The sequence below is a fragment of the Anser anser genome (assembly GCF_964211835.1).
Source record: "Anser anser genome assembly, chromosome: 5".
NCBI classification, from domain to species: Eukaryota; Metazoa; Chordata; class Aves; order Anseriformes; family Anatidae; genus Anser; species Anser anser.
In genome coordinates this window covers 42692799-42716910 of record NC_139725.1, presented here as the reverse complement: position 1 = coordinate 42716910, position 24112 = coordinate 42692799, and the positions used below count along the sequence as shown (strand labels likewise).

At 51.0% G+C, this 24112-nt stretch overlaps 1 protein-coding gene and 1 long non-coding RNA gene across 8 annotated transcripts in view; one reads left to right on the top strand and one right to left on the bottom strand.

Annotated features, from left to right (window-relative positions):
* The window catches only part of AREL1 (apoptosis resistant E3 ubiquitin protein ligase 1), a 22159-nt gene extending 14414 nt beyond the window's left edge, over window positions 1-7745 (top strand). For all 3 annotated transcript variants that reach the window (XM_083838693.1, XM_083838694.1, XM_083838695.1), the window contains exons 12-20: window positions 543-618; window positions 1003-1112; window positions 2001-2180; window positions 2337-2462; window positions 2652-2781; window positions 2869-2927; window positions 3117-3206; window positions 4206-4381; window positions 4573-7745. In XM_083838693.1, the coding sequence (XP_083694819.1) occupies window positions 543-618; window positions 1003-1112; window positions 2001-2180; window positions 2337-2462; window positions 2652-2781; window positions 2869-2927; window positions 3117-3206; window positions 4206-4381; window positions 4573-4675 (1050 nt within the window). In that variant the 3' untranslated portion in view covers window positions 4676-7745. The remainder of the gene's footprint in view (window positions 1-542; window positions 619-1002; window positions 1113-2000; window positions 2181-2336; window positions 2463-2651; window positions 2782-2868; window positions 2928-3116; window positions 3207-4205; window positions 4382-4572) is intronic.
* LOC310900558 overlaps window positions 5836-24112 on the bottom strand; it is a 27266-nt gene continuing 8989 nt past the window's right edge. For 2 of the 5 annotated variants that reach the window (XR_014585216.1, XR_014585220.1), the window contains one exon: window positions 5836-24009. This is a non-coding gene — a long non-coding RNA (uncharacterized lncRNA). The remainder of the gene's footprint in view (window positions 24010-24112) is intronic. The other 3 variants (XR_014585217.1, XR_014585218.1, XR_014585219.1) reach the window with 3 other exon arrangements.

Sequence of the window (24112 nt, the reverse complement as noted above, 5' to 3'; positions counted from 1 at the left end):
TTAATTGGAATCCAGAATCGGGACAAAGGAAGTTCTCGACACTTGGAAGACTGTTACTTTTTTGCTTCGTGACTTGCTTTAAGTATGAACTCAGTGAACCCTTCAAGCTATTTTTCTAATGCTCTCTGAAAGGTTCCTTTTTTAAATCTGACTCGTGGGCTGAAAGTGCTTTACAGAAATTGCTCCTACCCACAGGCATTTTAATGCTTCAAACAATACTGCAGCCTTGAGAGGGATATATCTGGGTTGTGCTACGACTATTGTTAAACCTCATACTGGTTCTGAGATGAGTTGTATTTATGTGCATAATGCTTCTCTGCTTCTCTTAATAGAAAACGAGGAATTGGCTTCTATGGCTTTCGACAATTAAGAATTAGACCTTAGCAGTTCCTAATTCTCAGTTTTATACTTTAGAGTACTAGATTGTGTTTCCTGTGTACTGTGTTGCTTAAATTGCCCATCCACATGAGCAGGATTTCGTATTGGTTGCAGGATGCCAAGCAGTAACAGCTGTTGCTATTTTACTTTTTTCTTCTTTTCAGTCTTTTAAAGCAACGCGAAATTTTTCTGTTTCTGACTGGAGCAAAAACTTCGAAGTGATTTTTCAAGATGAAGAAGGTGAGTTATCGTGTGAACTTATTTGAGGAGGAAGTGAAGGGAATGACAGTGGAGTTCTTAGTCTGAAATTCTGTTTTCTTGTAGCATGTCTGTCCTTTATGGCTTTCCAGCTCTCACTTTCTCACAGATGTTAGTGAATTATCCTTCTGGTGCCGTCTATCCCTACCCTACATAGGGACCTGAAGCTCCCTAAAAAAGTAAAAATGTGTCTATCAGGACTCTGTTTGGGAGCAGAACATAGTGTTCTGGCGTCCCTGTCTACTGCTTTCTTTTTGCTACAGAGCTGTTCATTGAGATGAGCTCTCATCTCAGGTAACACTGAGCTGCATGCACGAAACTCTTGAATTGATGACCCCTGAATGACTAACTTGTTTTATCTTGTAGCTTTGGACTGGGGAGGTCCACGCAGAGAGTGGTTTGAGCTCATCTGTAAGGCATTATTTGATACCTCCAGTCAACTCTTCACCCGCTTTAGTGATAACAACCAGGCCTTGGTGAGTCTGCAGTTTCCTATGTTGAATAGTCAAATCAAAACTCTGTACATTGGCTTGCTGCTGGCTAAATAATACTGCTGCTAAGTTGAGAAGTGTGCAACCTGATGCATTTATAGGAGGCCTGCCCAGTCACTTTCATTGCCTTTCTCAAAGCTTTGCTGAATGATCTTAACCCATTGAAATGCAAAAGAACTGGTTGGAGGAACAGCAGAGGGTTGCCAGTGCCAGTGAACATAGGGACTCCAAGTGTGTAATAATTCAAGTACATTTTTAAGACAGGTCAGACAGAAGCTTTAACTACTGTGGTCATAGTGAGAGAACATTTGGACAGCTAACAAGGCCAAGTACTCACCCCTGCGAGGGATGGAAGAAGGAATCGAGCAGTGAATCAGTGACAATATGGAGAGATGGCTCCTGGTAGAGCTTGTAGGAGTGGCACATCCAGTATTGTCTTAGCTCAGAAGTGGGTGGTTGAAAATGATCAGAGGCTGCTAGCTTTAGTCAAAAGGAATGTTCTTTTAGTTAGGATGAACTTCTTAGCCAGACCTCTCAAGTCTTAAGTACCAATAGTTTTACCACCATACCAGTCAGCAGGGAAGGCTGGATTTCTGGAGAAGAGGAGGTGGCATCAGAGTGTCTAGAGGTTTTGTTGGGTCTGAATGTTTCAGAATCCATTTCTGCTCTCACACAGCCTCTGACCTGTGGATGTGAACCACTTTGTATTCTTCATAGGCAGGCTCAGGCATTTCATTCTATTGCTTGGCTCTGAGGATATTACCCTGAAGTTCTTTGGACACCTGAGAAATGCAACTTGGAGTGGTCCCATACCTACTGTTTGTGCTAGCCTTGTCTGGTACTCAAGTATTTCGTTTTGTTTTCTCTTTACAGGTGCATCCAAATCCAGTGCGTCCCACGTGCGTACGACTCAAACTGTATGAATTCGCAGGCCGCCTGGTAGGAAAGTGTCTTTATGAGTCATCCCTGGGAGGTGCTTACAAACAGCTGGTGCGAGCTCGCTTCACGAGATCCTTCCTGGCTCAGATCATAGGGCTCCGTATGCATTACAAGGTAAAGCTTCCCAGCATTGTATGAAGACTTGGTCTGGGGAAAGGATGAATATCAGTGTGGTTGAAAAATATTCAAAGTCCTCACTAGCAACGTATGTAATTTTTCCCCTGCCTCTTCTTTCTCACATTCCTTCCTTCTTTTTTTTTCCCCACTCAGTATTTTGAAACAGATGACCCAGAATTCTATAAATCAAAAGTTTGTTTCATACTGAACAATGATGTGAGTGAGATGGATCTGGTCTTCGCTGAAGAGAAGTATAGTAAAACGGGACAGCTGGAGAAGGTGAGGAGGCAGTTCCTAAAGATGGGACAATTTAACCCCTTCTACCTGTACCAGAGGGGGCTGAGAATTGTGTACTCCAGAAAACTGGGCTTACTGTAGGTGGTAGCAAGGAAGATTTATTTTTTGTGGGAGTTCAGGTTTGAGGAATGCTGCTGGTCACACTCATGTCAAATGTTCTCCTGTTTTCAGGTGGTTGAACTGGTGACAGGAGGAGCTCAAGTACCAGTAACCAATGAAAATAAAATTTTTTACCTGAATCTGCTTGCACAGTACAGGCTGGCCAATCAGGTTAGGGAGGAGGTAGATCACTTCCTGAAAGGTAACATGCTCTCTGCTTCCCTCTCTTTTTTGCCTTTATGTCCTAGGGGCTAGCACTTGATTGCTCTTCTCTCTTTTTTTCTTCTAGGTCTTAATGAATTAGTTCCTGAGAATCTACTGGCTATTTTTGATGAAAATGAACTTGAGGTAATTGGTGGCTTCCTAAGCATCTCTACCCTTATTTCCCCTCCTCTCTGACAAATGAAGAGCTTTTGGATCTGGAATAAAGCCAAAATGTTTCTTTTTTAAGCATTTTAAGCATTTATAATTTGGACAGTAGCTTTGTTTTCGTTTTCTGGTCTTCTGTCCATCTGACTGCAGTCTCTCGTCTTTCAGTTGCTTATGTGTGGTACTGGAGATATCAGTGTCTGTGACTTCAAGGCACATGCTGTAGTGGTAGGAGGATCTTGGCACTTCCGTGAGAAGGTAGGTGAAAAGCTTTCTCCCTCCTGTTTGCTGTCAGCAATTAGCCCAACTACAGAAGCAGGCAGCTTAAACTGGGAACAGCTTTCTTGGTTGGAAATCAGGCTTACGGAAGGACAAACTGGGAGATCTGGGAGTCAAGAGCATGACTACAAGCATTATGAAATAACGTTCCCCCAGAGTGTTAACCTTCAGCCTTGCTGAGTAGAGATTCTTAATCAGTTGGAAGCAGGAAAAATCCAGCAGCCACGTTCTTTTTAAGAAGAGCCAACAAAGCCCTAATTAAATGCAGTACAGCAGGACATCAAGAAGAAATGGTGGGAATTATTGCTAGTGAAGACTTTCATGATAGTGTACTTATCTCTAAGGGATGCTTTAAGATCATGATTGCAGCCCACATGGAGCGTTTGGAGTTCAGTGCTGTGGTAAAGACTACTGATGTAGTAGCCTAAATTTGTGCCTTGTAATTGTTCCCATCCCTCCCTGCCTTTCCCGGTGGGAGGAGTATGGGAATGGAAGCAGCTTCATTTAGAAAAAAAAAAGGAAACTGCCAAAACACCCAGGCTGAAGAGAGACTGGGAGTACAACTTTCTAGCTGTAAACACTGGGATGGCTCCACCTTCCTGCAAAAGTATCAGAGGATGTGGAAAAGCAAAAGATTAGCATAGTGCAAGAAGCAAAAGAGCTTCTCCGTTGTAAACCTACCTGGTTGTCTATACAGGTATTTCTAAAAATAAATAAAATCTCTGGGGAGAGCAGAAGTATTTCAAGGGAAAGGACTTGGTGGGGAAGTAGTGATGTGAGACATCTTTCAAGAAGAAACTATCTAATCCTTGTTTCTGTCACACCTGGTAAAACAGCAAATTGTGACTGTAAGTAAAGCGTTAGCTTGCAAGGTCAATTGACTCATCTTCTTGTGACCTGCTCGTATTTTATGTATTTTATATATATTTATGTTATATATGTTGAATTGCTGACCTTACTTTTACTGTTGCCTAACAGGTCATGAGGTGGTTTTGGACCGTGGTCTCCAGTTTCACACAGGAGGAGCTGGCCAGGCTGTTGCAGTTCACAACTGGTTCATCCCAACTGCCCCCGGGAGGGTTTGCTGCACTCTCTCCATCTTTTCAGATCATTGCGGCTCCAACTCACAGTACTTTGCCAACAGCCCACACTTGGTAAGTGTCCTGGAGGAGTAAGATTTTCTGCATTTGGGAATGCTTTGGGCATGACACTGGCTCTCTGCGGTGGGCAAGCAGCGTGTAGCATGCAATGTGTGGGATATGCGTGTTAACCCGTCACAAATCAGCTGATGGGGATGGTCCCCTTTCAGATCTAGCCTGAATGGGATTTTTCTTTTGTCTTACAGTTTTAACCAGCTGTGCCTCCCTACTTATGACTCCTACGAAGAAGTGCACAAGATGCTGCAGCTAGCTATCAGCGAGGGTTGTGAAGGCTTTGGCATGCTGTGATTTTTTTTCCCCTTTCCAGGAGACCGTTCAGCCTCCTGGCTCTTTGTGGCAAGACCCAGGTTCACTCCATTACTTGTTCTTCCCTTCACATGGGTAATGAAGGCAGGGCAAAGACTCTGTGTAAAGGAATTTGTCATCCAGAAGATGTCATGTGGCCTTTCCGTATCTCAAATATGTCATCAAGACCTCATCTTTTTCCTTTCCTTCATTCTCCCTTTGGTTCAGTGTGAAACAGCAGCAGGAGTGTGGTGCGCTCATCAAGGAAATACTGCACAGGATTTCCCTGCACCCTGTACACCCATCCGTCTGTGAGAAGAAAAGTACATGAGCAGAAGTTGCAGGGAGGTGCAAGCAACGTGCTGAGCTGCCTTGATTGTAGCTCTCAGGGAAGAAGGGGGAAGACCGGTGTGGAGCTCTGCTGGAAACCTGGTTCACGGGAAGCCCTAGTAACTTCCCATGTCTTGGCTCAACTCCCCCAGTGATGCTCCCCAACAGCTCATCCAACTCCATCACTCACGAAGGGTGCAGGGTTGTCCCTCCTTCCAGCACCTGTCCCAGACGGGTTTCTGGTTCTCCTTCTCCATCTTGCTCCGGATGCTGCTATCCGTCACCTGTGCTGCCGAGAAAAACGGGCACTACCCCTCACTGGAGGGAGCAACCCAAAGGGGAGATCAGTCTCATCAGAGCACAAGTGCTGGCCCTGACAGTGATTCTGTACTACCTCCACCAGGGTCCAGCAGCTGAAGCGTCCTTCTCCAGCAGCAGCTGGTAATGAGCCTTTGCAAATGAACTGGAAGAGGAGTTTCTCCTCCACTGAATGTTTCTGATTAATGATGTTGCACAGGAAGCTGTCCCATGCCCTTGCCTTCTTTTTCCTTCCTCAGGAGAGAGGGTATGGGCATGACTGTGATCCCTCAATGCTGAACACCAATGCCTATCCCACGTTCACCTTCAGGGTATGTATGTGATGTAGGAGCAGTGACAGGTCAGTAAGCAGCTACGATGTGCGCTGGTCTTGTGCTTGTCGTTGGGGTGATGGTACTGGACAGAGCATGGTACCTCCTCCCAAGCACACCACGGGGTTTTGGCTTCTACCTCTGTCATGCAGCAGCCTGAGGCTTCTCTTTCTTTACTGCATTTCAGGCAGAGTTTGCAGAGGGTTGTTGGTGCCTGGAGAGCAGCTGGCTTTCTGTCCTACCTACCTTCTTTCTTGAGCTCTCCTTTTTCTGCTGCCCCGTTCAGGGCTGCTGGCTTTCCAGCACAAAACGTTAATTAGAACTTCACTCAGACGATCACTCAACAGCCTGCACGGATAGTATGCCACACCCACCACTGGCTGGCTTGTGGGGAGAGGAGTGGGCAGACCAGCAGGATTAGGGTGTGCCAAGCTGGCAGTCCGTCCAGCCCTTCCCAAGGAAATAAAGGGAACGGGAGTCTGGGGATCTTGATAGGTTCTTCAGTGAAGCAGAATTCATGAAGATCTTTAAGTTCTCAGCAGTTTCTTAGTTCAGGTCAGGAGTCATAGGCATGCTGGCAAGTGTGAGAAACCTGCATAGCTGCTGCTTGCAATGTAAGCTTTCACAGGATTGTGGAATGGCTGTATTTCTTCCAGAAAAGAGTCTCAAGCTGGCACCCCTGAGCTAACTTTAGAACACCACATTAGATAAAAATTCACTTCATCCTTCTCAGCCCCCTTCTGTCCTCAAGCTGATCCAGGCAGACTTCTGCACAGTAAGAATTTTTTAAGATAACTATATTCTTTTCCCAGTGTAGCTTAGTTGAATTGACTGGGAATTTGGGGGAAGCATTCTACATTTAGAAAATGTTTCTGTTAAGGCAGCATCTTAGCAATTCTTGGTCTGAGTGTGCTACTTCTGTACAGAAAGATATAAGCCATTTTGGTGCCAAAAAGCAGCCAGCTGAGCATTGAGACTACTCAGGGGGATTTCTTTGCCCCGTGAATTCATTCCATCACTGGCACTGAGATGCTGGGAGACCGCCAGCTTGAGAGGCGCCACCACTGCGCTCTGACAGGTCACTTCAGTAGTGTCTGTGCTCACCTTTCTAGTGCAGTCTCTGTTTTGTAGGGTCCTAACCTTTGGGTGGAGAGCACAGTGCTGTTTTTTACACTGTGGATGGCTTCCATGGTCAGTACAGGTGTGGCTGCTGTGTTCTCTGCACCACCACTTGACTGTTTTCTCCAGAGACTGAGAAAAAGGTAGCGGTGCTTGGCTTGACTCCTGTTTGTTGGGAGGTGTAGCCTGGTGCCCTTCCCACGTTGCAGCCCTGTCTTGCGGTCTCACCTGGTGAGAACATCTCCAGACTCGTAGTTATGGGCCAACTTTGCCAATGACATCTTCCTCAGGAATCCTCCCTTCTGTTGTGCTGGACTTCTTTACTCTGAGGATGAAGTAGCTGGACATTGGGCAGTCTTCCTCTGCTGGAAAGAGCTCCTTAAAGTTTCTTATTGTATTACAGCCAGCACCCCACACTTCTCAGTAGCTGTACAGAGCCAAGGAACTTCTCAACACAAGCGCAGTCAGAACTGTGATGGGTGCAGGTGCTGTTAGTCAGTTAAACCCATCTCCATTGTTTCCACAGGCTCCTAGGTGATCCCGTGTTCCTGGGATCCATCGCAATGTTTCTAAACTTGTCTCTAGCTTTATACCCTTAAAAGTGTGTTCACTTTTTATGCTGCCCTTACCACTGGCAGCGGGGATGCGCTCTGGTCATATGTTTTGTCTGACACAGGCTTGTTACTTTTCTTTTTATCCCTATTTATTCCCACTTGATAGAGGCACTTCCCTAGAAGGCTTTAGGATCCTGGTACCGTGTCAAGCAGGTTCCACGTTTCCCGAAGCTGTTTTTAGGTGCAGAGGGTCTGACTTCAGCCTGCACCTGCAGACCATGTTGCATGTTTTTAGAAACCAGGAGCTGTGGATGATACAGGTCAGATTCTAGTTCCCTCTGTTGAATTGCTGGCAGAGTTCAGCCAAAATTTGGAAGCCTGTGGTTGTAGTAGCTGATTTTGTAAATAGTTTGTATAATAAATAAAATATTTTAAAAATGCTGCCTTGTTGCTCAGTGTTCTTTCTGGGCTGTGCAGAGGGCATCAAGCTGGCTCATGGTGTCCATGGGTGAGGGGCTGCTTCAGGTCTCCGGGCCTCTTGCTGAGGCTCCCTGCAGAGGGGAAAGGGTGAGCTCTGCCTGTGGCCTTGCAGGGTGCCCAACTGAACCCAGGTCCTGTGAGACCCAGGGAAGAGGCAGCGTTCTGCACCAGGGCCCGCAGACTGCTGTGAGGCTTCTGGAAAATGGGCACAAGCAACTGGTAAAGCCAGAGGGTATTTTAAGGAATCCTGTATGTACATTAAGAACGCAGTTGGTGCAGTTAGGTTTTAATCTCCCTGTGTACTACCTGACTCTTACTCTGAGCTGCAGGTGTTGATGCTGCTTGTGTTTCCCTGTACTGCCAGGAGGGCTGGATGAAAAGAGAAGGAGAAAGAGGAGATGTCTGAGACCTTTGTGTCTTCTTAAGTTGTACAAGAGGCTTTCAGATTGCAGGGTGGAAACAATGTGTGTGCAAGTGCCTGCTAACAAACAACTTAGTAAGCTTTCAGCTGGTAACTTTCAGAGGCTGTACTGAATTGCTGTGATTCTCTGAGCTTGAGCCACTCCCAGCTCAGATGAAAAATGCTGCATTTACCACTAGTTTTCCTTGGACTTTTTTTTTTTTTTTTAAGATTAAGGATTAAAATCTTAATTTTTAAGCTTGAGTAAATTCTGCAAAGTATTTGTGTCTGTTAGCATTGCTGCCTATGAAGCTATGAAAACAGCATTTCCTGAGCTGTACAGATATTTAGCCCATCTTCGGACCGCATAGCATTGGCTCTCTACATGTAGTCCAACATGTAACTTGGCAGATGCTATTAGAGATTGTGAAACTAGCATCTAGCCTTGATTCTGGCTGTCAGGCCCTGAGTGCTGGCTAAAGAAGAGAGTGAGCAGTATATGTGAGGTTTGGGGATTGCCTCTGGTGTTGTACTGGGTGGTGGCATTATTTAGAAGCTCCCTGCAGGAACAGGTTATCTTATTCTTGACTCAGAGAGGGCTGATAAAGCAGTAGTGTCATGAAGAATCCAGAGATTGAAGTTAGAGGCGTGTTTTAGTGGGTGACATTGGTAGTAGGGTGATGGTTGGACCAAATGACCTTGAAGGTCTTTTCCAACCTTAATGATTCTATGATTCTGAGTTCTAGCATCCCCTGGAAATCTGTGGTTGTGAGTCTAGAGCTGGGGTCAGAGCACTAAAAGGTGAACGAATTGTCTGCAGTCTGGCATGACCAAAATGATGCACAGCAAACCATGTGGACGTGTCTTTATGTGCCACGACCGGTATTTCTCGTGGGAATAGGGCCAAGCTGAGGCTGGCATTTTCAGAAACACGATCCCTTTGGGTGTGAAGGAGAGCTTGGTGTACTGGATGACTTCAGCGTGAAGTAGGTTCTAAGATTTCTGCCCCTGATGGCAGGATGTGTGATACCATCTGGCTGCCCGCGCTGGCTGCCCTGGTCACTAGTTTATTGTGATGTTTTGGAGAGGGAGCGGTGACAGTGACCTGCTGCTGAATCCACAGCCTCCGTTTGTCCTGGCATGGGCTTGGGGTGGGGAGAGAAATCATGCCTATGCACTTCATGCTGGAATCCTACATGCCCCAGCACGTCTTCAGTAATAGCAACTACTTGCCTGATGTCTCAGGATCCTTGGTTCTACACTCGGCCACTTGACAAGGTAGTTGTGCTGCTTGGGAAACTGGGGTTTGTCCGTTCAGTTCCTCTGCCAAGCTTTGTTTGCCTTAATTGTAGAACTACTGAGAAGGAATTTCTTCCGATACCTGAACGAGTGAAGCACATGCTTTATTTGGATAGATTTTATTTTTTTTTTTGCTCTTTCAACTGACCAACTCAGCTATAACGTTATGAACCAAGCAGTAATTCCTTGTTCCCATAGTGAATATGTATGCTTTACATGTTTTTGGCTGTTCTGCTACCATCTTGTGTCTGACTGGCACATGAGAAAAAAGTTCAAACGTGATTATGGGAACTATAAAAGAAAAACACTTACGGGAAACATTGCAGTCCACCAGAACCTCAGTATGTCTTGGCATAAGCCTTCCGGTGCACAATCTGCAATTTTAGAATCTTCCTGTTAAACTCTCTTCTTATTTGTGCTTTGTGGTTTTTCTTTGCTTTTCTCTTCTCTATTTTTTTTTCATTGAATGCGTGAGAAACCCTAATCTCTGCTCTCAAGAGCATGGAACTTGATTGTAGGAGGGAGGTGTTGCTGCATGAATGTGTTCATTTTTAGACATAATTTGCTATAACTTTTTTTTGCAGTAAAACAAAACAGCTGTAGCTGAAGTTCACCCAAAATTCCTGATCGGTCTTTTCCAGCTACCCTTCTGCTGGGATGGCGTGCTATGAAGTATGCTGGGGCGTGGGCAGTTGCACACTGGGTTGGAAATGGGGAGCGAGGCTGAGAGCCAAGCTGTTCTTGGGACAAGCTGCAGTGAATACAGACAAAGGAAGCAGGGCTCTTGCACCAGATGAGGGATGGAGAAACTAGAATTGGCCTAAGGCTGCTCCAGGGTTTTCTGTGAGGCATGTGAAGGCCAGAGTGAATTTGGGTGTTTTTTTGGGGGGGAGTGACTCTGCAGTGGCCAAAACCACATTCTTCTCTCCCTCTTGAGGCAACTCTCTGATAAGCTGTGAGAAGTGTGTTGGCCCGTACCCATCCCTTAATTTAGGGATTTATGCTAGCATAATGCTGAAACCCTGTAAACTGATGCAATTGTCTAAGTAATCTTAGAAATCCAATCTCTTACCAGCATGAACAGCTGCCTGGGGCTCTCTTGTGCTTCGGTAGCTGAAGCGTGAGGTTGCCGTGCGATGGAGTAGTGCCACTCGCTGCAGTGGCTGAAGAGACACAGGGAAAGCGATCTCTCTCCGGTCCTCTCGGAGGATGAAGAAAGCAGGGCCGGGAGGCTCAGACGTGTCCAGAGAAGCAGTTTGCTGTTTAGAGGCTAGATCAGAGTTGTGGAAACCTTCGTTGCTGGTGGGGAACAGCCTCGGACATTCACGTAGGGAACACTGGCAGCCACCTTATCACTAGCTTGTGATTAGGGCAGTTGGCAGCGGTACGTAGCCTTCCCCCTCATAGGCCCTAATACTTGGGAACAGCATGCGCTATGCTGGTAGCAACTGCTGAAACTAAAAATTACAGTATGAAAATATCACCCTGGTGTCTTCTAGTAAGACACAGTCTTTGTGCTGTGTGTCCTGCCCATTGGCGAGCACCCTGGACCACTTGGATGCTAACCAGTGCTGTCTTGTCTCCTCACCCCCGTCTTCCCGTCCGTCTCTGCCCTTTGTCTCCGACTCGCCCCCGCCCCAAGGAGCTGACAGTCTCCCGTGCAGCTCCTGGCACGACGGGGCCATGTTTCGGGACGGGGGCTCCAAGGGAGAGAAGGGGAAGGACTGGGCAGATGCCGGCTGGTCTGGCAACGAGCCCGTTCCCTGAGCTGCGGGGACCAGCAGCCAGGAGGCAGCGAGGTGGCAGCCCGGCGCTGCCGGTGACTGCAGCTGCTTGGCCACCAGAGGGGGACCGATAGTCGCCTTGAGCTCTTGAAACCCTGCGGGTTGGGTTCCCGGTGCCTTTTTTTATTTATTCACTTATTTTCAGCCAGCCTCTTGGTCTAGCAGAGGGGTTGGCCGGCAGATTTTCTTGCTCTAACCCTCAGCTTGGAGTGTATGGGAAGCCAGCACCCAGGAAGCATCCCCTCGTCCAGCACCACAACCTGCTGCACCTCTCCTCCTTGCCCTTTTGTTTTCCGACAGGCAACACGTGAAAATGCATGGGAGGAAGCTGGATTTACGCGTGTGTGATTAACCTGCACCAGGCTCTCTCTCTCTCAGGAGGCTCAGGACAAATAGCTCAGCAAGAATAATGTGCTTGATACGAACAAACACCAGCAGTAACACTAACCAGATTAGATGCGTTCCCTCAGGCTTTTGGACGCACATTAGTCATCTGCGTGAGGGGGGAGAGGGAGCTTTAACACATGGACAAAGGAAGCGTAATTGAGTTTATACACAGAGAGCTGATGTTCTCCTTTTAGGGCTCATTATAATTAAATGGACTTCTCTATTAGCCGCAGGCACCGCTAGCCTTTCCGGAGAGCCTGTGGGAATGGAAGCAGACCTAACTCCGGTGGTGCTGACCGATCTGCATGCAGGCACCGCAAGGAGCAGAGGGAAAGGCACCAGGCCTGACAGCAGCGGGGAGGAAGGGGGTAGGATGGTGATGTTGCACCTGAGGCATCTTCAGACTCCAGAAACGCTTATCAATCGGAAAGCTTCTGTCGGTCTGCGTTTCTCAGCCGCACGCCTATCTCTGCTCCTCAGGTGTTGGGTTCAGCGTTGGAGGCCTGGGGTTGCGTGAAGGACAAGACAGAGGTTCGGATGCTGCTACGAGGCTGTGGTGTTGAAGCAGAAGCCTATAAAAGGATAAGAGGGTGCAGAGGAAACGCACTGCTCCTGCCGATCCCTTTGTCTTGTCGAACAAGGTCAAAGCGGCTGCCAGCAGGGATTGAAAGGCAAGGAGCACGTGGCTGAACAGAGCTGTCTGCTCCACAGATGGACTGAGGAAAGTGAGAGCTTTCCTCTCTGTCCTCCTAAGGGAGGATAAAAGGGTGCAACATGGATGTGGATAATGAAAACACCCATGGTTAAATAAGATTTAAAGCAAACAAACCTTCCTGCTTCAGGGCCAAACCTTACCTCTGATTGACAGGAGTTAAAAGCAATTTTCTCTCTGCTTCCTCTTGCCTCCCTTGAAGCAAGCCCAGGATGCTAACCTGGAGGAGTGTTTGGCAGCTGGTGGCTCCAGGCAGGAAGAGGACAGCAGAATCTGCTTTAATCCTGTCATAGTTCTCAAGATAATTAGGATCAAGCTAATTTAATACTTGAATAAGGAACAGGCAGATCCTTCACGGAACTGGGTGTTAACAGCTTTCCAGAAATCCTCTTTCCTCTAGGGAAGGGCCACCCGCAGCATCCTGCTGGGCCTGTAAGAGGGGGCTCTCCCTCGTGCCCTGTGGTCCTGGGGGGTGCTGGCATCTGTGTGTCACTCTGCAGCTCAGGAGTCTTTGGCACGTTTGCAGAGCGTCTGGGTGTCTGCTGCCTTAGCTGAATTTCATCAGTGTTGTTCTGTCACCCGGACAAGTTCCTGTGTAGTCCTCTCCGGGCTGCTGGGTGGATGAGAGGCGCTGACACAGCCAGGGCCTGGGAGGGAGCTGTGTGGCGGTGCCGTGTCAGCGTGACCCACACCTGTGTTTTTGCACGCCCAGGGCTGGCAGGCTTACAGCAGGGAGAGCGTGTGCTGCTCCACACAGACCATGTCCGCTCCGTGCCCTCCTCGAACCACCAACCCTGCTTGCAGGCACAAGAGCACGCTTTTTCCTCCGTGGCCTCGGCCTAGCACAGGCTCAGGGAGTCAAGGAGGGCTGTATGCTGAAAACCGTCCTCAGCAAGCCCGATGGCTATGGATGCAGTTGTCGTTTCTTCTCTGCCTCCTCACCTTCATTGCTCCCCCTGCGTCTCGTCCCCTGTCCTGTTCTCCACTGCTCCTTCTCTGCTCTGTTTGCCACTGTGGCCCTGGGGAAGATGAAGTGCCCTGGTGCAGTCTGGCTTGGCCTTCCTTCCCCAGAAACCTGCGCGGGGGGGGTGCCCTCCCCAGTTTTCTCTGGCTGCCTTTTGCCTTCCCAATCAGTCATGGTAATTTACCCTGGCACTGTTTGGCAGGGGCTGTACCTTGGCATAATGAGCAACCAGGGTCAGCTGTCAGCCTCTGAGCCATGAGCCTAATGCAACAGAACAGATGTAGGTATTTTTTCCAAGTTTTCTCTGGGCAGCAGGATTAAAGTCTCTGTTCTCAGCTGGGGTTCCCAGTGTAGTCACTTCCCTCTGCGTTACACAACACCCTATTAAGACAAACAGCACAAACATGTTCATTGGGATCCCTTCCCCCAACCCCAGAAGGCCAAGGAACAAAGACGAGGAGGTTTCCAAAGGCTGAGGAGCTGCCTCTTCGGTCCAGGAGCCCTGAGATAATCCTGCTCGGACATCCCCCTGCAAAAGCACACTGCAGCTCCTGCTCATCTCCATCCTTGTGGTGCCAGGGGTGAGGGGTAAAAGAGCAGTGGGATCATGTTCTGCTTAATCCATCGGGCTGCGTGCAAACCTGGGTGGGTATAAATGGGGGAGAAACTGGTGTAGCAGCATCCCCACCGTGCCTGGTGTCCGTGCCTGCCCTGCCTGCTGAGGTGGAGGCTTCTGACTGCATATGTGTGTGCATGAGTGCAACAAAATACAGTAATGAGAAGGGTTTTCTCAGTGCTAGCAAGGCAGACAGAGTTACGGTGTGGTCCAGACACACTTTCTGGCTTGACTTCAAAGGTGCCGTGCCACGTAGAGGCTCTGGTGCTTTTCTGCTGGACACAAAGCTACCTTAGGGACATGGTGAGCGCTCTGTAGCCGACTGAAGTGGCTGGTCACAGAGGGGGACCGCGGGCACCCTTGGTGAGACAGAGAGGGCTTCCCCAGCAGCCCAAGGGGAGCATTCAAGTCCTTGTGAGCACACACACAACAAGGATCTGCTGCCGCTGTACACCAATTACTCGCTTTATTGACAGAAGACCATAAATGAACAAGGGAATTAATTAGGTCCGCAGCAGGCCAAGTTGGATGCCTGCAGGGCTGAGAAGGCTGGAGCTGGTTCAAAGGCGCAGGGGGAGCAGAAGGCCCTGGAGATCTGTGTAGCAAACAAAGGTGCTGCCGGTTCTCCCTCTTGGGGAGCGCTGTGAAAAAACGTCTCTGACCAGAAGGACAGTCCGCAGGAGGGGGAGAGACCAGTTCCTGGCAGCATCTGTTTGTTCAGGCCTCGGATGAAGGACTTAAGCAGCTTGTTAACTCGCTCCTTGTCCAGCTGCAGGCTTAGCCACTGCGAGCGGGCCTCCAGGGCATCCCGTGCGGTTGTGAGCCAGCTCCTACAGCCCTGGTACTTTCTGTGTGCTGGACGAGCCAGTGAGCCAGCGGTGGAGCCGGGGGGCGTGTTGCAGCTGTCTGGCCCAGCTCTAGTAAAGCGCTCGCAGCAGGTCCTTTCCATCTGCCTTGGCCCAAGAGTGACCCTTGCAAACCTCCTCTCCCCTGCGGTCGCCTCAGCAGATGGTGGGAAGGCAGACGGGGAGGAGGAGACCTCTGAAGCTGGAGTGATAGAGGCCTGGCCCAGTGGCACCTCTCGCCCTCGCACCCACGGGTACGGGGTTCTCACGGTGCCACCTAACCCCTGAGCCACGGCCTCCGTGTGCCTTCTCCCAGCCCTCCAAGCACCTCACGCTCCAGACTCTGGATCTCGGCGGAGGCTCTGGATGGCGTCCAGCTGGAAGGAGCCTGCCCCAGCTCCACAAGCAGAGTAGGAAGGGGCACCCGCATGGTGAGGGGAGCTCAGCACAGCGAGAGCTGAGGAACACTTATGCTCTAGATGACGTGTTGGTGGGGTCTTGGAGCCTATGAGTCCGGGAGGGGTGTGCTCAGCTGCTGTGAATCGCTGCAAGCCATTTTGGGCAGCTGATTTCTTGACACCCTGTCTTGCCCCACGTGTTAGATCCTGGATGCAGAAAATCTGCTTTGGGAGCTGTGCAGGGAGTCATTTCCTCACCTAAAATTTTACAAGCGTGCAGGAGCTCGAGGTGGAGCAACACGCTTGGCCCACTGTGGAGGAAGCTTCAGCTCAGCAAAGGGTGTTTGGGACAGCTGAGCTGTGGATCACCCGCCAGGCTGCACCAGCTGCTCTGGAGTCAAAATTCAAACCACAACCAGACTTGGTCCTGATTCCAGACTTTTCCTTCACCTCATTAGTTAGCGGCTTCGGATGCAAATTCTGTGGCCGGTCCATGAAGGCCTGGCTAGCGTGCAGGGCTCCTGTCCAGCTGCCCTCGTTCGATCCTCCTCCCCGACGGGCCTGGCTGGACGCAAGAATTGCAAAGGTCTCGGAGGGAACTGGAGGGGTATCCAGGTCATAGCGTTCAGCGTTGTCGCGCTTTCTCTCCAGGTGGCAGCAGTGGTTGACTTGGACAGAGGGCAGTCCTTTCCCAAACACAAGTCAGACAGGCGTGTCCCAGTGCAACGCAGAGGTGCAAGGTTTGCTTTGCAGAGGCAGTTTGCCCCTCTTTGCATTATGTACGATGCAGACAGCTTGTGAGAGATGACCCTGCCTCCTGCAAAACAGCTTGTGCAAGCAGCGTGGACAAGGAGCAAGAAACAGCCTGAAAAGGAGTAGCAGGATGGTGGAGAGAAGCTTGGAAAGGTTGTCGGGCCCTTACAAATGCAAAGATGACTAGGGGCCATGTAGAGGGGCTCCACTGTAATGTTTGGTACCATGCCCAGCCTGAACCTCTAGCACCATTTAGTAGGCTGGACCAGCCTTGGACTCTGTCTTGTTTGGCTAGATGGAAGTAATTGTCATTGTGTCCTGATTACAGTACTGCTGTCACTCTTTAATTCCTCCAATGAGGTGCTGCAAGCAGATATACATATGCTGTAGCTGTGCTTTAGATTTGGATTCGCCTCTGGGGACAAGCAGTGATAAGTGTTAAGAGCTGTTTAGATCCCAAACTGTTGTTTCTGAATCAGCTTCCAGCAAGAGCAGAAGACATGAGGGCGAGGAAGCAGCCGCTTCCCCTGCCAGGAGCATCCTGCTGGGACGAGAGGCACCCTGAGCTCTCCATGCCCTCTCAGCAGCTTGGGTTAATGGCCAGGCTGGTGCTGGTGGTAGCATTTCCCCACAGCTGTTAGCTGGGTTTGCCCTTGTTCAGTGCCTGCCCCCGGGATTTTGCCTGTCAGCTGCAGGGGCAGGTTTGGGTCTGTCGAGGCAGTTCCCCCGTGGAAAGAGGCTGCTGTGATTAATGACCAGTGATGAATGAGAGGGAAAGGGGTAGGAGGAGAGAACTGCCAAGGCTTTAACTCCACTGGGTGCAAAGGTTCAGCCTGCTTTGGATCTGCCGGCAGGAGGGGAAGGCGCGTCCAGGTCCTCAGCCAGCCGGGGTGTTAACAAGCGAGAGGTGAGCCTGGGTGATTAGGATGTCCACGGCTGCGTTGCATAAATCAGACTTGGAGTGCCAGAAAAAGTCTCCAGGGTGATGAAATGTCTAAGTGTCATCAGCTCTGCAGAGATAATTAGAACCAGAAAAGCACCGGGAGGTAAAATGGCACAGATCAGTGAAAACAGGCTTGTGGGCTCGGGATCCTCGTGGATCTGCACTGACTGCAGGCTGGTGGGGGGGAGATGGCCGTGGGGGAGTCTGGGTGTTTATGGAGGAGTTGTAGGGGTTAATCCTCCTCAATCTTGGAGACAACCAGCTCTGAAAGAGGAAAGTCTTCCTGCCAAATGCGATTCCCTGCTTATTCAGATGCCTTGAACAGAAAGCGAGGAATGGAGGGAAACGGCAGGGATCCACTCTTGCTCTGCTTGTGCAGTCGGTGCGAGGGAGGGGGACCGCCCTGCCTCGCTCTGGGCTTAGCCTCTGTGAACTGTAAATCCCAGCCCCGTAACGTGGGGGTCGGTGTCATACTGGAGGAGCCCTGCTGGGTGCCAGGAGGCTGTGTGGGACCTTAGGCTGAGCAGAGGCACAGTGTGGGTACAATGTCCCCAGGAGCCACCAGCATCTCCTGAGTGGTGACCACACTCGCTGAAGCCAAAAAGCTGACAGCCTCCTGGGTGAGAGGTTAGAGGAGGGTGAACAGTGCAGGAGCAGGTTGTCCAGAGGAGTTAAGGAGGCCCAGTCCTAGGAGATGTTCAAAACCCATCCAGACACAGCCCTCAGCACCCTGCTCTGGCTGACCCTGCTCTGAGGACAGGTCTGACCGGACCATCCCCAGAGGTCCTGTCCCACCTTCAGTCAGTCGGGGACCGTGGGAGGGAGTGCTGCCAGCTGCAGCTCCTCCGCTGCCAGCGCCACCTGCTTGTCCGGCTGCGGCACGGAGGCTCGTGGCTGGCCAAGGTGAGGACAGGAGCTGCTATTTCCAGTGGCTTGGCGGTGGTCGTGAGGAAGACACTGCATGTCCTTATGGAGCCATCACAAAGCCAGTCCCTCTCAGGAGAGGCTCATGCAGGGCCATGGCTGGTGCTGGCTGAGCCCCGTGGAGCAGGATTGCTCCCAGGCAAGTCACCGTGCTGCTGGAAGCCACCTGAGCTGTGCAGACAGGCTCAGAGCTGAGCTGCTGCAACACGTCCGCCTCCAGGCGCTGTGGTGGTGAAGCTGTTCTGCTTTGAAGCCTCCTTGAAGGAGGCAAGGCTGTGAAGCAATGTAGAAGTTAAACACCAGCAGCCACTTGAGCATCTTTGACGTCAGGTCTGACTGGCTGGTGGCAGCAGCAGGGTTATTTTGCAAAATAGCCATGAAGTATCTGGCAGGGTTTTGTTTTTCTACCTGCCTCCTTGCTGGTGCCCCAAAGATTTGCAGTGGAGGGCAAATGTTTGCTCTCTCCCCTTGTAACTGCCTGTGCCCAAGTGCTTGCTGATGCTGTGTTCCCAGCTCGGGAGGAGCTCTTTGCTGGCTGTGAAATCTCTGCCTGGATTAAGTGTCAAAAGGCAAGTCCTTGGCTTATGGGAAGAGCACACTTGACCTTTGACTCCTTAGAGCTGTGCTCTCCCTTGGGAGGAAGTGTTGGTTCAGCCCCCGAACAAAGCACTGGCTGTCATGAGCGTGACCTGCCCACCCCGGCAGTGACAGACTGGGCTGGGGTCAGATTTATGCTCCGGTGAGGAGGAAGAGACAGAAGACCCCATGACCTTGAAGCTTAGAGGTGACCAGCTCAAATTACTGAGAAATGCAAAGATACGTGGCCTCCTGTGTCGGTCACAATACACCGTCTGGGCAGATGGGCCACTGGCACATCCAGGTGTGAGAAGGGAAGCTGCTTGGTAAGATTCAAATGGTGTTTTGAATCCCCTTCCTCTCCTTATTTTCCAGCCCATTCTCCTCTGTTTTGTTTTGCAGCACCTCTCTCCATGAATTCCTGCTAACATCTTTGCAGCTTCTCCAGGTCCCACAGAAGATGTCTGCAGTAGCAAACTTGGCCCTAGCATGGACTTAAGACAACATTACACGTGGTCTGTGGTAGGTGCAGCTAAACATACTTGCCTTCACTAAACAATGACATGCATACTGCTCTCACCCGAATCCAGACTTTTTCTCCTGCAGTATGCCCTTTGCTCGATATAACTTGGCTTGCTGTAACGCCAGAGGGCCCAGCAAGGATGTGGGCAAAAACAGTGTGGGTGTGTGGGATGGTTTCTTTTCCATTTCGTCCCTGAGGGCCAAAGCTAGGCGGTTTATCTGAGATCGCAGAGGAAGCCAGCATCAGAGCCAGGGCTGAGCTCAGGTGCCAGTGTCAGCACCCTGGGGCACTGCCCCAGCCCCCTTGCCATGGGCTCGGTGTAGAAGTTGTCAGCTCTCCCTGTGCTGATGCTTTTCCATGCACTCCCCTGAGTCAGGTTGCACTTATATCCAAGCTTATTTGGGACCCCTGCAGCTCTATGTTACTGAGAGCACGTGGGGCTGAGAGGGAAGAGATTTACTCACGTGGGGCTGATAAAAGAATCCAGGTCTGCCCAAGCCTCCAAAACGCTGTAAAATTGTTATAAATATGCTTACAGTCAGCTGGAAGAGAAGTGAGGGCGCTGGTCCATTGTGAAATAACGTCTCCTTTTGTGCCATCTTTGCCAGTTCCCGTAGGTATTTGTGCAGTGCTCAGCCACTGGGGAAGAGGAGTGGTCCAGCAGGAGAGCACGGCAGTCGGCACTGTGGGATAGGGACTTTTCCTTCACCTGCATGGGGACCAGCAAAACAGGAGGTTAGTGCAGACCCTGCCAGCTGCCATCCAGGTTTCTGCAGGGTGTGGATGAGGGGAGGAGCAGTATCTGCACCCTCTGTACCTGGTGTTGCTTTGCTTTACTACCAGGAGAAGGATTGTTCATCAGCTGCTGTGAAGCTGGACCTAGGACAGATGAAGATTTTGTGGCAAGCAACAACCTCTACATAACCAAAGCCCTCCCGCACGCTGGGGGCAGAGCTCTCTCCTGCTCCGGCAGCTTATGGGTCTTCTGCGCCTCCTGCCTCCATGTCCATCACACCCCAGAGGATCAGCTGTGCTTCTGTTGGCAGGAGACGGCTGGAAAGAGACTGAAATCAGGGCATTTTGCTGTGCGTTTGCGTGGGAGGTCTGCTGTTAGCATGGGCGTGAGAGCCGCACATCTGAGAAACCAATACAAGGAGAGGGGCCGCGCACGTGAAGCGGTGCAGGGCAGCGGGCCACGTTCCTCCTTTAGATCTGCTCGGTGCTGACAAACCCATTAGTGGCAGCTCGATGCCGCTGCGGAGCAAGACTTTGTTGAGATCGAGAGCCCCGCGGGCTGCCGATGGCGTCTGAGCCTGGCACAGGACCGAGCCGCCAGAGCCTGTCCTCCATGGTGCGCAGAGCGGCCTCACGGCAGCGTTTTGGGGAGCTCTTGGCCTAGGCCCGGTATGGGCACTGCTGAGTCAGTTCCCTTCCCCATTCCCCTCCTAGAGCCTTGCTGACATGGCTTCCTGGACCGGTGCTGTCAGGAAGAGGCGGTTTGCTTTTTTGGGGAGGGTGTGTGCATGTGTGCGGCCTGGCCTGGCCCACGAGGGCGTGAGAAGGGCAAGGAACCATCCGTCCAGGCCAGCTGCTTCCTCCACTAGAGCACCGAGACAGAGCGCTGCCATACCCAGACTGTTTGGAAACATGTTGATAAACTTCCAAACGTCTCTTTCACAATCCAGATGTGCTCGCCTTGGCTGTAAACCCTCATCTGAAGAACAGGTGTGCTATAATGTTTCTAACAGTGGCCCCAAAGCCAGCTGGAGGCTTGAGCTGAGTGGGGGCCAAGGGGCTGGTGCCATATAGGATATGGATACCGGGGCAGGGACAGGTGAGGCGGTGAGCTGTAGGTCAGCCGTAGTTCACAGCAGCCTGGAGTCAGACTGAGGGAAGGCAGGGAAGGTGCCAGAACATCCTCCAGCCCCCAGTCTCTGCTCAGCAGCATCAGAGCCATCTTGGGAGAGGCTGCCGCTGTTGTATGGGCAAGCTGGGTGCATCCATGGGGTGCACCAGCCCTTGGTTGGCTCTGTCCTGGTGAGGAAGCATGGGGCTGGAGCTGGCCACCAGCCTTGATGGTGTTTTCTGTGGTTTCCCTCCACCTCTCCAGTGGCTGTCTGCTCCCACCAGCTCCCTGCCGGCTCCGCTGGAAACACTGAAATGGGGCAGGTGCTTCCTTGAGCCAACCTTCAAGTGTGCCTTGGATCTGGAAAGCAGACATCCTACCCGGGGCGAGGAAAGGTTCCTTGTTCTCTGCCTGGAGTGGCCCCTGTCCCTGTGGGAGGAGGATGCTACTTCATCCAGAGCTTCTTGCTCTGCTCAGGAGGTGGTGACCTGGTGACCTGAGGTGGTGCAGCACGGAAAGCAGCTTTCCTCCTCTCCTCTACACTTGCCCTACGTTTATTTTCTTGTTAAACTCTCATTCCTCATTATTCTTGTTTCCAGTAAAAACCTGGGCCTCGCTGCAGGCTCTACGAGCGTGTGCCACACCTGCGCGTGGAGTGGGTGACAGCAGAGGCAGCGTGGCAGCTGGTGAGGGGGCTCCTGGAGCTGTGATGCCACTGGAGAGCTGGATTCCCAGCCTGTGAAGTCATAGCTGGGAAATTGGGTACTCAGCCTAATCCCAATAATTACCCAATGGGACTGTAAAGTGTAAATGAACTAGCCTATTGCCTGATGACTGACTACTTGAGCTCTAACACACGCCACCTAATAATTGGCGCTTTCTGCAGTTCTGTAAGATTCACTTATTAATAAGCTATTTAACATGCACTTGAAATAACTGCATTGTAACAAACTGAGATCATTTCTCACACAGTCCTTCCAGCTCCCGAAGTGGTAGGAAAGCATCTAAAATTGTGTGATGGGGAGTGGGCCTGCCATTTCGGGATGGCAGAATAGCCAAGCAAAAATACAGATTCAACGCCAGCCACACAGGTCACTTCCATTTCAGGATGTGCCATCACCAGGTTTCCTCTGAAGTGCAAAGCTGATGGGCTGAAGGACTTCCAGCCTGAGTTTCCTATGCCCTTAGCAGCAGAGTATCATAAGGAAGGGCCAGAAACTTGAAGGAAATGGAAGCTGTTGATTTTTAGGATGGCTGCTTTGGAATCAGAAGCAGGAATTAAATGACTTTAATCCCAAACACTCAGTAGAACTCAAAGCTTTATAATGCTATTAAGAAAAGCTCATGATGGTAGGAATTTCTCAGAAAAAGCTCCTTCAGCACAGTCTGGCATTACCTTGTTTCTCCCATCCCCGCTATTGGGTTGTCTTGTTTGGATCTGTTTTCTCCTCCAGGCTGTGGACTCATTGGGAAGCTCTGCCTGTGAGGTGGCATCAGGAGGTGGCCATCAGGAAAGGAGATCTTCTGCCCTGCGGTCCCTGCATCTCCTCATCTGTTCTTCCCATTTCCCTATTTCCTGCCAGTCTGTAACAAGCTGGTGTTCATCGGCCACCTCAGGAATAGCCTCCCGGAGGTAAGAACCTCGAGAAAAGGGAAGAAAAGGCTACAGAAATTCATACTGCCAGGGTCCTTTCCTCAGTCCTCTCAACAGTGCCCCAATCACATGGGGACCGTTCCCTGTTTGTGGGTCAGAGCCCTTAAAAACAGCTAGATGCTCCGCTTCCTCCTGCTCCTTCTTCCCTTTCCCCCCCTCCTGAAAGCCACTGGCCGCATGTTCCTCTTGAAGCCCCGTCAGGCGGATGCCCTGAGCAGGTTGCTCTGGAGGAGGCCGCGGTGGAAGGAAGGGGCTTCCATGCGGGGCAGCCTCCCTGCACGGCGGGGCTCTGCAGGGATGGCCAGACCCGCCTGGCTTCCAGGCCCCTCTCCCCACCACGGGTATGGAAGAGGCAGAGAGGCCAGGCCCAGCCTCCTGGGGAGATGGAGGTTGCAGTCGGATCACTGCAAACAGGACTTCATTAATTATAAACGGACAGGTTCCCCTGAGCTGCTGTAGCTCTGCATGAGTCACATTCTAGCTGAGTTTTTTCTTTCTCTCTCTCTCTCTCTCTTTTTTTTCTTCTGGACGAGTTGCTGAAGGGGCTTGAAATAACGTGATGGATAAATAAGGAGCCAGCTGTGCTCTGCAGCCAGCCCCACCAGAGCCTTTCCGCAGCAGTAGCCCACAGCGATCTCCTCTCTGCCTCACTCCTCACTCCCATCCCTTGGGTTCTGCCATCTGTTCCTGCTCTCCAGGTTTCTTCTCCTTCACAGCAGCATGTTTTCCTCTCATGTTGTAACCTCCTTTCCAGCGTGTGGTCTCAGCCCCCGGTAACGTACGGACATATGTTTAGACAACAGCACGACCGAAGAGTCTGGCCGTGGGACACCCACTTGGCTGGGCTGTGCCTCCCGCCTCCGACTCGGAGATGGTCCTGGCTAAACGAAAGCAGAAGGAGCAGTAAACCCAGCTAGGAGGTGCTGGACAATTTTTGTTCTGTTTTCTGACAAGATGCCGTCACTTACATGGTTCTCGGCTGCTTGCTGGCCTCCTCGTCACGGGGGGAGGCCGGGATGTACCCTGAGGCTCTGAGGGACACACCGAGAGTGGGTGGAGGTGGCTGGAGGGCCGGCATGTGTGTCTGCTTGGGTCTGTTCCCAATGGTCCAGTGGGAACATCTCCTTCCCTGGGTGTCCTGTCAGCACACATGCTGAGCTGTGTGTGTATTGTGGCACAGCCAGGGTGTCGGATGGTGTCTGCGGAGGATTTGCTGGCTGTGTTCTCACGTTTAGAAACCTCTTTTCTTGCCTCTTTCTCTTTTCTTGCCTCTCCAATGTCCTTGGTGTTAGAGGTCCTCTGCAGAGATGTCTGAATTGCTGGAAGCTGTTTCTCCATCCAGCTCCCCGTGCACTCCCTCCTTGTCTCTTGACTCTTTTCAGAGGGGCTGTGACTTGTGCCTCTGGAAGGTGGCTCTGCACTCTGCTTTTTAAGCCGTGGGGCTGGCCAACCTTCACCTGCCCTTCAGCCCGAGCCGGGGGAGGGCTCCTTTTCCTCTGTTGGAGCTACAGGCAGCTCCTGAATCCGTGGAATGTGTCCCATCTGCAGCGCGTTAGGGGTCTGCTCACAGACGAGGAAGAAGCACATGTGGGTTGTGAACCCTTCAGAAGAGGAAGAGAAGGGGCTAATTAATCTAAGGGATGCGGTGCCAGGAGCCGCATCTGGGGGCCAACTGGCCCTGAACGCGTGGTTCCCAGGTGCTAC